Raw genomic sequence first — 15,908 nt, forward strand, 5'->3', positions numbered from 1 at the left:
TTTTGTAATTGTTGACCCAATTCCATTTGTTAAACAGAATCCATAATTTTCTCTTAATTGGTCTGGATTTAAGCAAATAAACACAACACTTTCTATATTCTGTGTAGTTTCTATCCTTCTATGTGTTTGTTGTCTTCCAACCTTCTTAGTTCTCCCGTGTTCTACATCATATCTTTCACGGCCTGCACGTGCCTCCAGGTTGACGGGAAAAGCCTTCCTGAGGCTCACCAACCCTACCTCCCTTTGTTCGTGCACCTATCCAGAAGACTCAGGACAAAGAAGGAATAGCTGACTACGATACAGTACCATGTGTGTGCATGGTACGACGGGGAGCAGAATGGCTGTTCCAGGAGCAGGCGGAAATGTCCTCTGACCCAAAAGTGAGGTGTCAGAGAAGCTGCCGGAGACAGTGATTTCTATGCTGAGGAAAGGTGCTGAATGAAAGACTCATCTCAGTAGACAAGCGAAGGCTCCACATGTGGTGATTGCCCTGGGCACTGTGCAAAGATCCCAAGTCTACAAAAATCATGATATCATGGCATGTGGAAGAAATGGAAAGTGCTCGGTGCGGCCGGGAAGCTGGATGCTCTTCTTCTGTTGAGGATGAGGAAAGGAAGATCCCGGACTGCAAAATGAGGATGTTTACACAAGACTAGAGGGAAGGAACTCCGTATTTATACGGAGGGCAGCTGTCACAGCAATTCGTCCACCATTAAAGGACACTATGTCCTGTGGCTTAACGGCCACTTCCCCAAGGACATCTCAGACAGAGCTGCTTTCACTCAGTTTTGTCTCCTTTCTCTGCCTTTGTTTACCATTGTTTACTTTCCTTTGGGACATTCCGTAGACCGTGTTTCTTTACCACGAAACGTTTTCTCTTCTTGTTCTTTCTTCCATGAGTTATTTCCTTACCTACCTCTCTCGTCTAGATCTATAAACATGTTCACGGCTGCTATGGCCAAGGCATCTGAAATTTATACTTTCTCTTTGAACCCATAAAATTTAGCTTCTACTTCTCTCATTACTCAGGAAACAACTTCCAAGTTTTCCGACATAAAAGTAGAACATGCTCTTTGATATGGATTTTCCATTCACTTGATGTACCTTCATAACAAGTTACTGCCCTAACTCACCCGGACAGAGGCTAATAAAATCATGTGTGGCTCTCACAATAGCCACTGTCTCTACAATATTCATCAGAGCAGCTACCTAGAACTTCAGCGGACACATGCATTAGGCACAAGGAGGGGGGTGGCATAAAAATGCACGCTACCTGAAAAACAGCGTTAAAGACCTGCTTTAATGATGATAGAAATGCATTTGTCCTTTTCAAAGACATGAGCAGTTGTCCAAACACAGCACTTCATAGTGTTATTATTACCAGAAATTCTGCAAGTGGAAAGTTATGATTTAATAACAATGATATTTATGTAGCTTTCAATTATGTATCTTCAGCTCAGAGGGTTTCGTGTTCCAACCTTCCGAATTCCCCCGGCTTGAATTCAGTTAAGTCAACAGTGCAATTAATTCTCTCTCCTGTGCCCTTTCAGAGCTCATTCACTCTCCCTTGCCCCTCTCAGCACATGGCACCACGTTCCAGATGCTTGTTCAAATCTGGTAACTCAGGGACCCTCATGTGCGATCACTAAGATCTCTGAATCCACATCCTCAGTATATTTGAGTCTGATGTGAACAAGAGAAGCCTCTCTCCTGATTGTTGGTGCTCTGGTCCTTACTGTTACTTGCACACATGACACCAGAAGCCTCCTGACATGTGTGTGCCCTTATTTTCAGCCTGAATGACTGTTCTCCAATAAAAACCGATCCTCCAAGCAATTCTTGTCTCCGTGTTTGACGAGGGTCCGCCCCTTCCCCTATCTGGACTGTCCTCCCAGCCTCTCAAGTGAAAATATCTGCACTTCAGTTGCAAACCTATTGCTATCAGCGTTCTTACACTTACACTCAGTTTCTCAATCATTTTATTCCTCCCAACCTACACTCATGCTACCATATGTTACACTGAGTTTGTGGAATTTTTATGACATTGCCTCTTCTGACCTCTAGGGGTCAAGCACCAAATGTTAGTTGCCACAAATGGCTCTGTTTTTACAAGTACTCACGCACGTGCCCCCACACCCCACTTCTCCCTTTCTCTCTCTGAAATTAACAAGCAAGTTGAGAGCCAGCTCCGCAAGGGTCATCGCAGATCCCCGTGCCGGAGCTGTTATTCATGGTGGTGGTCTTGTAGATTACTTTGGCAATGTGTACACGCTTTTTTGGCTTTTATTGTACAGTCAGTACTATAAACTTTGCTTTGCATTTTGTAACTATGTAGTATTTTAGATAATGTTGTGTTTGCGCTTTGTTGTATAAAGTAAAAGGACTGTACTGAATAAACCTAGGATTAGAATACAAAAAAACCCCCAATTATATATAATAATTCCCATTTATTAAGAAATCTACATTATTTTAGAATTTCTCCCTACACCCAATACCTAGTAGAGTTCTCTTTCAGCAAGTGTCAATAAATACTTAAAAGGCGAACACATGTATGATTCATAGAGTTGTCAAGAGCACTGGCTTTGGAAAGTAATGGATGTGAATTTAAATCTCAGATCTCACACAGGCAGTCTGCGTAATGCGGACAAAGTTCTTAATTTCTCTAAAGTTCACTTTCCCCCGTGTCAGGAGACTTGAAGCATCCTGGTATATAGCACTCTTAAGTGAGCAGCTCAGGCAAAGCCCAGAAAAAAGTCACATTAACTTGGTGCAAGCGATGTGGTTACAAAGGCTGTGGGTTGCATGCAGGCCTCCGGGCTTTCCCAAGAGGCTCACTTAATTGCCAGCATGTTCAGGAATCATGTGACTGGGATCTAGGAGAGAGACCCTGAACCCTCCCCAACACTGCTTGTCCTTTTTTAAAGGGATTGTAGGAGAATGGCCTTGTGTATCTGAAGAAAATCCAGACTGATCTCGGATCTGGGCTACTCTGGGGAGTGGCACACAGAATCTTACAAGCTGTGTTCTTGTGCAGACAGCACCTGCCGCTCTTCCTTCTGAGGGCAAGGGGGGCTGGTGGTCCCCACTTATTTCTGTACCAGAACTCAGAGCAAGCCACGGGGCTCATGCAGCAGACAATTCTGTTCCTCTCCTCTTACTCCTGCATAAAGTGGTAATATTCATGCCCCTATTTCACTGTGTTATTAGGAGTAACTCAGAAAATGCCTAAAAAGAAAATATCTGATACCTATTAATTATTTAATAAATGATAATTACATAGAATCATGCTTCAGGAAATTCATAGTCTGTGAGGCTGATACTATTAACAGGTGGATAATATAACTGTAACTGAAGAATTAAAATATATTTGATCAAATTCACTCAAGAAGGGACGCACACCCAACCCATTTTGGGGTTCTTTTAGGTTATCTATGATAATATTTTTCCATTGTTTATTATTTTTTCTCTTATCCAAAATTATACAACAGCCATTTTACATTCAGTCCTGTCATACCATTTTACCATACGTGTTTATGTTTGAATTTCAAATCTTGTTGGCTCTCAGTACCGTTACTTCAACTGCGGGTCAATGAAAACAGGAAGCTGATTAAATAAATGCATGGACAATGTGCTCACTGCAAGAGACAGCAAATGAAGGCACAGGAAAAAGAATGTTCCACTGGGTTGCAGATCAATGAGAGTGGAGGGAGATTTGGGACATCATGAAGCATATATGGCAGCAAAGAACTCAAAGGACCCTGTTCCTCAGCAGCCCCTTCCTTCCATGGGGACATGATGAGCGATGCTTTAGTTTTGGAAAAACTGTCAGTAGTCCTTTTTCAACGAATGTTGAATTTACATCCCAGATTGAATGTGTATCAAGGGTGTACAACTGGGGAACCTGTTTAATATTTCTAAGACTCTGTTAAATGGGTGATTTTTAGGATGAAATGAGGACGTCTATAAAAACTGTATCTGACACAGAGTAAGGGCTCAAGAACTCTTAGCTATTTTTATACTGTGATAAATAAATACTTTGCAAGGTGGATGTTCTGAGTAAGTAGAGATGCAACTACAAATATAAAGCATCTGAAGTCTGTTTTGCTAAGTATCCAGGGTGCAGCCTGGGCTTTGCTATACTCTACGACCCAAACACAAATAAGACGGACTGTCTGAGTTCTGTGTTTCAGAATTGCAATTTGGGGTGGGATACTTTTTTTAAAGGGTGATTTTATTCCAACGGATCATTGCGAAGGAGGAGGTACCACGTAACAGGAACAGCTAAGCTGAGCTGTTGGAGACAAGAGAGTAAGTGGGTAGATGGTAAGAAGTACGCTTCCCTGGCTCATCTCTGCGAATCAACAGCTGGATGGAGCCTAAGCCTGCACGTGGGTTCTGGAGTCTGGCAGATCCGGCTGCAAACCCCGCGTTGTGACTTCCCATCAGCATGGCTTCAGCAAGTCCTAGTGCCTGAGCTTTTAGCCTCCCCTTTTGCGAAGGCGGGGTGGGGGAAGTGGCGGGACGGGGGGAGGTGGGAAGGGAATAGTAACCTAGTAATATTTACCTGGACTTTTTAAAAAATTATAAACTGCTCATGTAATGCTGTAATAAGCACTCAAGAAAACGCTGCTACTTCTAGAATTTTTCAAAGACTTAGCACTATTAAAATTAGTGTTATTGCTATGATTATGATTACTGTTGATATTCACACTGTGATCGCTATTCTGTAGGCTCCAATGGGAACAAAAGGCCAGTTACCTTTGATGGGACAGAAGGATGCCGGGAACATCACTAACTACTGCAAGGAGATGTGCAGTCTGGACAACATAGCTTGTCCGTCTGACACAGTTTCAACGTCAACACGTCGCCTGTCCTGTGCGCGACCTATCTTGCCTGCATGCAAATGAAGTGAACCGGAACCTAACTGGACTTACATCAAAAAGTGATAAACTATGTGTGACAAAAGCCTTAGTGGCTAAAAAGCTTTAGCTTTTAGCTAAATAGTGATATAGAGGAACTGAACAATCTCAGGCTCTTTTCCGGATTCTTCCGTGTACTAGGCGTGGGACACTGGGCAAATTACTGAATCTCTCCAAACCTCAGACTGCTCATCTGATAATTGTAGATCATGTTAACTAACTCACTGTTCCATAATAAAAGAGCATCTAACAGGATGGTGTGGCTTGAGGTAGGCTATCAATAACTCTTAGGCCCCTGCCCCACAAAAAGATATAATAAAATGCTTCATTAAGAGGAGACTAAGTGAAATCTGTGGTTTCTACCATTTTTTATGTGAAAGTATTTCAAACACATTTTATATTTTAGCAGAGGTCTTTACTTTTTCTATGAATTTATGTTGAGGGCACAGCATATTTATAAGTGAGTTACATGGCATTTTATTTTTAGGCTAAAGAGACCAACATTCTTTGGTGCCTAACGTTTGACTGGTTATACTAAATGCAACACTGTATCTTTTATGAAATTCAGGGTGCCTAAGTGAAACATCATCAGATACAATCCATGGAGGGGGAAACTCTAATATTTGAAAGTTAGGATCTAGTTAGTAATATTAGATTTGGATAAATGGATTCCCATATGTCCATTAACAAGTAGCTGTGTGTACCTATCTCCGTATGGATTGATCTATCTATAAAACATTTCCATTTTTTAATTTAAAATGTAACACTAAAATACTGAAGTCAATATTGCCATGCACGGGCGCGTGTGCACAACACACACACACACACACACACACACAAGCTTTCCACAAAGATCATTCCTGTTTTTCTATCTCTTTACATAGCTAGAAAGTCATTTTCGGTGTGCAGGTTGGCTCTTAAAACATCTCTTTTGATCTCTACGTCAGTGTGTTGGGTAAACAAACACTTACTGTATGCACATCCGAACACCTCAATCCGCATTCCAATTCTGCCCCTGGGGTTCCACTCCAAAGGGATGAAGCGCAGAAATCGGGCTTTGATGGAAGGCTGGAGTCTATAGTACACAACACTGTCTGCATTTGCATTTCCTGAAAAGCCCTAAAAGAAAAGGGAAAGAAAGAAATCAATGCATTTGGAGAATATCCATTTTACCCTGTGACCTAGAGTGTCCACAAGCAATGTCTGATTTGTTTTTTTACTATAAAAATGGCTGCCTTCTCCAAGAAAATCATTATTACCAGTTACATTGTAATGTCCCTCTTTCACACAGAAGTCACGATTGCTCAAGCTTTTCTTTATATTGAGAGCAGATGAAATTCCACCTTCCCCATTAAGCCAGCTTTCAACATGATACCCTCAATAAACGTTGTTTGTATAAAGTGCAAATTATACTTAAAAGGTATTAACATTGTGAATGGCACAAAAAAATTTTGAGAAAATCTTCTCCCCGCATTAAAAAAGCAGGATCTGATTCAGCAAAGAAGTTGCTTAGTCACTGATGAATGATAAAAGTTAGGAACCTGTTTCCATTGTTTCATTTTATCCTCTTAGTAACATAAACAAAAGTATCACCCATTCAGAACTAAGGAATTACACTCTGAAAACAGGCTGTTCAACCTCACGCACTGCACTGCCGGTACATCAAAGTGATTTAATAAAAAAATAACAACACAAAAGTGCCTGTATTAAAAAAGAAAAACTGTTAAGGGAAATTAGAAGCAATAACAATTGGGAAGACCTATAATTAGACTTACAGACTCTAGAATCTGAAAGCTAGAAAGACCTTGAGAATGATGCTAAGCTGGCACAAGTGCAGATGAGGAAATGAAAGGTCAGAAAGGTAGAAAATAATCCTCTGGTATTTGGAAAACTGTTGTATGGTAAGACCAAGAGCTACCCTCCTTCCGCAAAACCAGGATGCATCTGCCTACCACGTAGTTCACCTGCAAAAGCCACACACCAGAGCACCTAACATCTAAGCACTCTACTTTTCTCCTCCATGACGAATGGTACGCTTTCATATATGAAAAAGTTAGGGGAAGTGGAAGTTGTTCTCAATAATTTATATTTATTTTTTTATTTCTTCTTCTCCTCCTCCACTACCCATCCTCCCTTCCTCCTCCTTCTTTTTTTTTTTCTCCTTTTCCCCTCTTTTGATTTTTTTTTTCAACTGTAACAATCAGCAAATGTAGGAACAAAATAAGGGATCTATTCTCGCTCTTGGTAGGTCTGTTGACCATGACTGACTGGATCAACAAATACGGCCGGCCTCATGTAGACTGCATAAGAAAAAGGCAAATACATTAGGAATACCTATATACAGGGAGCCTGCTCATTCACCTACTTTTCTTTCCATTTCACTAATATCCCTTTAGCAGCATTTACCAAAGTATTTTTTTAATATGAAATTTATTGTCAAATTGGTTTCCATACAACACCCAGTGCTCATCCCAACAGGTGCCCTCCTCAATGCCCATCACCCACTTTCCCCTCCCTCCCACCCCCCATCAACCCTCAGTTTATTCTCAGCTTTTAAGAGCCTCTTATGATTTGGCCAAAATATTTTCTGATACATTTTTTTAAAGGCTCAGTGTTTCATAGTCAAATTAATTTGATTTGGCTCCCCTTATCAATCGATTCCCTACTTCTTGCTCCCACTCCACCAATATTCCATACACCAGCTCTCAGGCTCACACACCACAGGCAGTTCTGTGATGGCACCTCCAAATTATATCCCAAATCTGGGCACCTCTCTTCATCTCAGCTATGACTACCCAGTTCAACAAAGAATCATCTCACCAGAATTATCTCAATGACCTCGTCCTCACCTTTTTTGTTCTCCTGTTCCCTGGCACCAACCCCATATGCAGCCCTAGTCTCTTCCTCTTTGAGAAGTCAAAAAAATTTTTAAAGGTGGGTGCCTGGGTGGCTCAGTCGGTTAACCATCCAACTTCAGCTCAGGTCATGATATCACGGCTAGTGAGTTCAAGTCCCGTGTTGGGCTCTGTGCTGACAGCTCGGGGCCTGGAGCCTGTTTCAGATCCGTGTCTCCCTCTCTCTCTGCCCCTCACCCACTTGCATGCACACACGCTCTCTCTCTCTCTCTCTCAAAAATAAATAAACATGTAAAAAATTGTTTTAATTTTAAAGGTAAATCAAACCATGTAACCCCAACTGCTTTCTTTACCACTTAGAACAAAATCCAATCTCCTTATCAAACATATGCTCTTTGACAACACTCTCCATTAGGTTTATGCCACCCTGGAGCCCCTAGAACAACCAAGCTCAGGGTTGCTTAGGGCCTTTGCACCAGCTGTCTCTGCTGCTCTGTAAGTTCTCTCCGCAAGGTCTCTGGCACAACCAGCTCTTCTTGCCCTTGGAGGCTTTGGTCAAAAAATTACCCCTTAAGTCAGGCCCTTGCTAATCACAGTTGCAAAGGCAGTGTACCTGGCACACCCCCACACCTTATTGCCTATTTTATTTTCTTCACATTACTCATTATTTGGGGTCTTATTCTGTTCGATTATTGTTTGTTTATCTTACCCCACTGGAAAATGAGCTCCATGAAAGCAAAGACCTTCCGTGCCCTCCAACCATAGTACCTAGAACATGGCTTGGCTCAAAGTGGTTCACAATAAGATACCTGTTGGATGCGTATGTTTGGGAAAGACTGGGCTTCAAAACAAAACAAAATTCCACAGGTGTCTTATTTACAGAACCTCTAAGAGCATGTCAACTGTGAATGTGCTAAAGTGCACTGTATCTCCCATGACAGGGATAGTTCTCTGGTATGTTTTAAACATATTAGGCCCTCATTCTTAGCTATTATTTCCCAGAACATAGACAGGAGAACACTGCTTAATTCCACAGGTATTTTAACTTTGTAATCAGACCCTTCCAGAAAGCTCCAACCTTCTCACTGGTCAAAATTTCATACTCTGGGCATTGGTGGTGTGTGTGTGTGTGTGTGTGTGTGTGTGCGCGCCCGTATGTGTTTCCAGGCTCCCCAAATCAGGGCAATGTGGGAAAGGCAATGCGGGTCGAGGCCCTGGTCCACTGACATTCAATCCTAATCAGACCCCCTTACACTTCGATTCTATTTTCCTGGGTGCCGCTGGCAGGCTAATACAATTTTGATTTCTTTCGGTGAACAGCTGGATGATGAATTAGATAACCTTCCGAAAGATCTCATGTTTTTTCAACATTAATGCACATTCACAGATTTAGACAGATGCCAGTATGATGTTCTCAACATCTTAAAGGATTAAGAGGAAAGATACATAGTGGCCGTGGCAACAGACAGGTAAGTGGAAGGGGGAGGTCCACGCGTGGCAATCGTTCACATTTTACCTGATCGATTTATGAGCTATGTAAATTTTCAGAACATAAAGAAGAAATATAAGGTGCTTAGCTTATATACGTAATAAAAATGTCTTGGCACATTCAAACTTTTAAGCAGCTTTTTCTTACAAAGGGTGAGGGAACTTGTGAGGTGGGGGATATGGGGGTTTTAGCACATTCCAGTCACATCTGGGGTTTTTTTCTAAATGAACATTTTTAATTTTATAATAATCAGTATAATGAAAGAAGATGCAGACAGAGGAAGTGTGTTCAGTGACAGAACAGGCAGAACACTATCTTGGAATGCTCTGAGTACCTTAAATAACTTCCTAGGATCAATGTCAGCCAGAGAACAGGAATCATTGCTATTAATTAAGAATTCGTTAACTGAGCAATAATGTTTGTCTTGTCTTGCTCCTCATGGTGAAATTTTTTCAATACATAAGATAAAGACTTTGCTTTGGAATTGTGTATTTAATGGGCCTCTTTTTCAGAATGGTAGTCAATTAGGGATGTGGCTGATGTTACATTACCTTATGAATGAAAAGTTCTATGCATACTATCAGGTTTCAAATGTACTTCCCTCGCCTAAGAGATATTCTTCAACTTGCTATGAATACTTTTTTTACACCATCGCAAGTTCATAAAGAACGCATGGATTTAAGTTGCTCATTAAAAAAAATAATTTTATTATGTGGATGTTTATGTCTTCATTTTTCCTAATTTTTTTCATGTTTATTCATTTTTGAGAGAGAAACAGTGCTAGTGGGGGAGGGGCAGAGAGCGAGGGAGACACAGAATCAGGCTCCGTAATGTTAGTGCAGCCTCTGATGCCCCCACGAGGCACTCAAACCCACAAAACTGGGAGATCATGACCTGAGCCAGAAGTCAGACCCTAACCAACTGAGCCACTCAGGTGCTCCTGTCTTTCCTTTTATTATAGATTCTGAACTTTGGTGTCTGTTAGAATTACTTGAGGAGCTGTTTAAAAATGCAATTTCTACATATGAGTGAAAACACATGATATCATATGTTTTCACTCATATGTGGATCTTAAGAAACTTAACAGAAGACCATGGGGGAAGGGAAGGGAGAAAAAGTTACACACAGAGTGGGAGGGAGCCAAACCACAAGAGACTTCTATTTTTTTTTATTTTTTTTTCAACGTTTATTTATTTTATTGGGGACAGAGAGAGACAGAGCGTGAACGGGGAAGGGGCAGAGAGAGAGGGAGACACAGAATCGGAAACAGGCTCCAGGCCCCGAGCCATCAGCCCAGAGCCTGATGCGGGGCTCGAACTCACGGACTGCGAGATCGTGACCTGGCTGAAGTCGGACGCTCAACCGACTGCGCCACCCAGGCGCCCCACACAAGAGACTTTTAAATACAGAGAACAAACTGAGGTTGGATGGGGCAGGGGAGAGGGGAAAGTGGGTGATGGGCATTGAGGAGGGCACTTGTTGGGAGCACTGGGTGTTGTATGAAAGCCAATTTGACAATAAATTATATTTTAAAAATGCAATTTCTAGATCCTGAACCCCATGTGCTAAATCTGCAAGTGGGGCCCTGGAATCTGCATTTCTAATGCATGCCAAGCCAATTTTTGCTTTGGTCTTTAGCTGATTATGAAAAATTTTCTGGCTTGTGAATAAGCCATGCTCTTTTCCCCTCCCTATATCATTGCAAAACTTTAGAGAGGGAAGAGATTTCAGGAGAAGGGTTCACCAGGGCTAACTTCTAAGGGGAGAAATATGTAGCAAACGTGTTCTGTGCTATCAGTCTAAAGGTCTTCAGTGTGTAAATCTGTACTCAGGGTCAGGTGCAGGAGAAATGCATTACGCAGCTGTAATACTTCCATCAATGCTGTAAGATAGTCATTTTTGCACCCACTTTAAAATTGAGGATAGTGAAAATTATAGAAGTTGTGTGTCTAAAGCCACACAGCTAAGAAGTGGCAGAGGAAGGATTTAATCCCAGGCTTTGCTGACTCCAGAGAACATAATTTAGCTAAACTATCAATAGGCTTCCTTCCAAAAGAACATGAAAGCTAAACCAGTCGCCCTAGAGGAAGCTTGATATTTTATCTGAGGCTCCCCCCACTCTTTCTCATAATTTACATTTAAAATCTTTGACGTATTGAGAGTAATACGACTCAGATGATCGCTGAACACAGCTCTCCCAGTTAACTATTATAGACAAAAGCATGGTTCCATAAACTTTACATTTTCTCAAAATTACTGGAGTAGAATAAAAAGAAAAGACAAACGTTCAATCATCAATAGGACTCGTACATAAAATGATAACTTCCTCACAGATACGAAATGCAAAAGAATATGCCAGTATTGCATCAAATGTATGAAACACCTACAAGTAGAATTAAGGTCATGTGTCTTATGTGACAAAAATCAAAAAGCCTTAATTGTATTTTTCTTTTCTTGGAGACTTGATTTTCAAGCTCAATGAGATATTCATAGATGGTTTAAAAATGCATTCTAACCGAGATAATTTATGGAGTTAATGAATTAAAGTTCTTCACAAGATTTTAAGTATGTCCATAATGATTCTAAAATTTATGAAGAGGTATAACAGCATTCATCTGTTTTATAAATATTAATTGAGCAACTCATCTATGAAAGTCAAGATGCATAAAGGGAAATGCCCATATGGCAGTTCATAAGGGGATCCAAAACACTTCTGTAATAAATCAGAAACATGGGACCACTTACATGTAGTTACATAGCAGGCTGTGTAATTACATAAAAATTGGTTTAGCTCCCACCAAAATAAACAGCAATACGAATATAAATTCAACATGACCAGCAGGCAAACATGAAAATCCTCTGACCTCTCTTGTTATGAGAATTCATGTGACTCACATATGACCTATTTCCAAGAACAACTCATTTTATGACACAGTCAGCTGACAGGCAGACACTGAATGCATCGTAACAACATGCTGTCTAATGGAAGTCAGACCTTTGTTTTATGGTGTTGGTTATAAATATTTACCAAGTGCACCAGTGAGCCTCCCAAGAGACTGTCTCGTCTAAAAACAAAAAATTAAAAAAACTGAGAAAGCAAAGAAAAAATAACAACTGGAAAGTGGGAAATTTGCTAGCATAAACCCAAGTAAGTAACTTGTAAACATATGTTGAATAAGCCCATTGTAACTCTACGTATAAATGCCGATTCTCTCTTAAGTGAGTGTGAATGTCATTCATTAATTGTAATAAAGAAATAGCAATGAGAGTAGAGGAATCAAATTAGAAAGTTAAGGGTTGTTCTGTGTTTATGATAAGTCTCAAATTTCAAAATAAGAATACAGAATTTTATTGATATAAAATCAGTTTCTACCACCCCCTCTGCTCTGAAAATACTGTCTTTAAAATATTTACTTGCAGGGATACCAAATTCTTGGCAGTATTTCAGTAAGGTCCCATGTCTTGCCCATTGTATTAGAATCTGTGAAGAAACCAAGTTGTAAAATACACTGTTTTATCCCTTTTAGCATAGAATGTTTCACTTCTCAGGATGGAAGAATCGAACGGCAAGAGCAAAAAAGCACATGAACGATACGGCCTTGGCTATAGTTTGTAACTATTGTTCAGAGACAGCAATAAATTGTTTTATGGAAGACACATGGATAGGTCATTACTGTTAAATTTATATTAGGGTAAGATATGTCTAGTTCTTTGGAAGACTAAAATTTTATTGAAAGATAACTTTTAGCTTTAAAAAATCATCATATTATGGTAGGGGTAGACTAGGAAATTCTGAACAATCCTCCTGCTAGAAAAGTTGCACAAAATAAAAAATAGGGAATGAAGCGCTCAAAGACAATAAAATAGAGCCCTACCTTTGAGACCCTTTTCTCTTTCTAGGATTCCTGAATAGAACCTGAGACAGAAAGAACCTGAACATCAGATCTTTTTACAACTGCACAGGGTTAAAAACAAAATTATAGATCTAGGTCCCCCAAGGATGAGGATATCCTGTAAGCTTCCACAGATTTTGTATCGGAACTCAGAGGGTCTACAGCTTAGGACAAAGGGTAAGTCACAGACAGACAACTCCTTAGAAGGACTAAAATTCAGCTTCCTATCTTCTCAATCTGTGAAATAACATTAAGATAGTCAGAAAAGTCTGGTGCCCATTTCTACCCGCAGAAGCAAATGTAATTACATTCTGTAGAAAGATATCTTTCTAGGTCGCAAATTGTGTTTTCATTTTTCATACATAAAGTCCTACACACCACAGAAAGTAAGAAAGCAGCAGTGAAAACTGTTCTTAAAGGGAAATTCGGAGTCGTGGATACGCACACACACACATACTAACTAGTAAACAGGAAAGGCATCAGCTCTGTATTTAAAGAGCTTGGAAATAATGACTGTACTCTAAGCAACAACAAAGTCAGACTGAAAATCAATGACCTTTCTTAGACCCGTCAGAAAACTTAGGTTATTTGGTGCTATGGATTGGATTGTGTCCCTCCAAAATTCATATTAAGGCCCTAACCCCAATGCGATGTATTTGAAAGTGGGGCCTTTGGGGTGTCATTAGGTTTAGATGAAGTCATGAGGGCAGGCCCCCATGATGGGATTAGCGTCATAATCATGAGAAAAGAGACCAGAGCCAGTGGAAGACACTGAGAAGGCTGATGTCTGCAAGCCAGGAAGTGGGTTCTGACCAGGAATGGTTTGAATTAGCCAGCAACTTGATCTTGGACTTTCCCAATTCCACAACTGTGAAAACTAAAGGTCTGTTTTGTTTAAGCCGCCCACCAGTTTGCAGTGTTTTGTGACTGCAGCCTGAGCTGACTAAAACCATGGCAAACTATCGCCCTGGAATCTGGAGAAACAAGACGATCCAAAGAGTCAGAGCCAAGATCTGTTCACCGAGATCTGCCACTGGTGCCAGAAACTGATAGGGTTGCTTATGTGGTAATAGTGATAAACTGATGGAGGCTGAGGGTGAGCTGGCATGACAAAGAGAGAGAGAAACTCCTGGGGACCAGAGTCTTAGAGGGCCCTACATTTCTGTGAACTTGACTTTTAGGAAACTTTCATGTTCTCCATGAAGATCAGAAAAAGATTCCCTCCTGGCTCTGGCAGGGTAAGGGAAAGGTAATTATTGTGAAATACGCCCCAAGTGTTCTGCACAACAAAGGCCTACTGTCTAGGAGGAAAGACTTTGCCAGAGCCTCATCCCCATTAGGGAAGAACATTCTTCCCACTCTGGGTTCCCTACTCTCCCTGTCCCACCCAAGGGAACAGTCAACAGGAGTCAATAGCCAGGAAAAGAAGTAAGGGCAGGAAGGGAACGAGCTATGCCCCTAGAGACACACTAGTGAAGGTCACAGTCCCAAGACAGAAGCCCACTACAAACACTGACATTTAGCTGGAATAACACAGAATGCTCTCATACCCTCATATCATAACATCCAACCAGCAGAACTCCAGTATAATAATACTGGATAACAGCTGAAAGCACTGTAAACACGGACCACCTCTGAAGAGGACCCCAAAGTCAAGAGGAGAGACAAAAATTCATCTAAGAGTATTAGATGAATTTGAAGCTTCCGGCACCAACAACACCTACATCAAACATTAAATACAGCCCAATTCCTCACCAGGTTAATAAAAATCCTCACACAAAAATTCCATTCACTTCAGTTCCCATTACTGAGTACAACATGTCCAGGGGTGTCTGGGTAGTTCAGTCGGTTAAGGGTCTGACTTCAGCTCAGGTCATGATCTTGCTGTTCATGAGTTCAAGCCCCACGTTGGGCTCTGTGCTGACAGTTCAGAGCCTGGAGCCACTTCTGATTCTGTGTCTCCCTCTCTCTCTCTCTGCCCCTCCCCTGCTCATGCTCTGTCTCTCTCTCTCTCTCAAAAATAAATAAACATTAAACAAACAAAAATTTAATACAACATGTCCACATTTTGGAGAGAAATTGCAAGGCACGCCAAAAGGCCAGAAAAAAACCACACTGCAGAGACAAAACAATCATCAATTACATACATCTCAAATGTTGGAATTATCAGACTACGAGTTTAAAACAACTCTAATATGCTAAGGGTTCTAATGAGACAAGTGGACAGCATGCAAGAAAGATGGGTAAGATAAACAGAGAGATGAAAACTCTAAGAAAGAATCAAAGGGAAATATCATAAATCAAAAACACCGTGACAGAAATGGAGAATGTCTTTGACGGGCACATCAATAAATTCAACACAACCCAGGAAAGAATCAGTGAGCTCAAAGATAAGAAAACATAAGCTTCCTGCACTCTAATGCAAAAAGGAAAAAAGCAGAAGGGAATATCCAACACCTGTGGATAACTGCAAAAATTGTAACATGTGTGTAAGTGGAATACCAGAAGGTAAAGAAAGAGAGAATGGAGTGGAAGAAATATTTGAATAATGGCCAACGACTTTCCAAAATTAATGACAGACCCCAAAGTAGGCACAGGAATTTCAAAGAGTAACAAGCAGATTAGAAATCAAAATAAACTCTATACTGAGTCAAAATATAATCAAACTGCAGAAAGCCAAAGATATAGAGAACATATTTAAAGAACCAGAGAAAAGCAAACATCATACCTACAGAGCAACAAGGGTAAGAAT

The 15,908-nt window shown here is 40.7% G+C and overlaps 1 protein-coding gene across 3 annotated transcripts in view; it reads right to left on the minus strand.

The window, feature by feature from the left end:
- Positions 1-15,908, minus strand: part of CNTNAP4 (contactin associated protein family member 4) — a 252,750-nt gene that overhangs the window by 115,304 nt on the left and 121,538 nt on the right. For all 3 annotated transcript variants that reach the window (XR_008293835.1, XM_053211174.1, XM_053211175.1), the window contains one exon: positions 5,891-6,038. Coding sequence is in view for 2 of the 3 variants with exons in the window: in XM_053211174.1 (XP_053067149.1) it covers positions 5,891-6,038 (148 nt within the window). In the remaining variant the exon portion in view is untranslated. The remainder of the gene's footprint in view (positions 1-5,890; positions 6,039-15,908) is intronic.

This window comes from Acinonyx jubatus, chromosome E2 (assembly GCF_027475565.1).
Source record: "Acinonyx jubatus isolate Ajub_Pintada_27869175 chromosome E2, VMU_Ajub_asm_v1.0, whole genome shotgun sequence".
In the NCBI taxonomy this organism is placed as follows: domain Eukaryota; kingdom Metazoa; phylum Chordata; class Mammalia; order Carnivora; family Felidae; genus Acinonyx; species Acinonyx jubatus.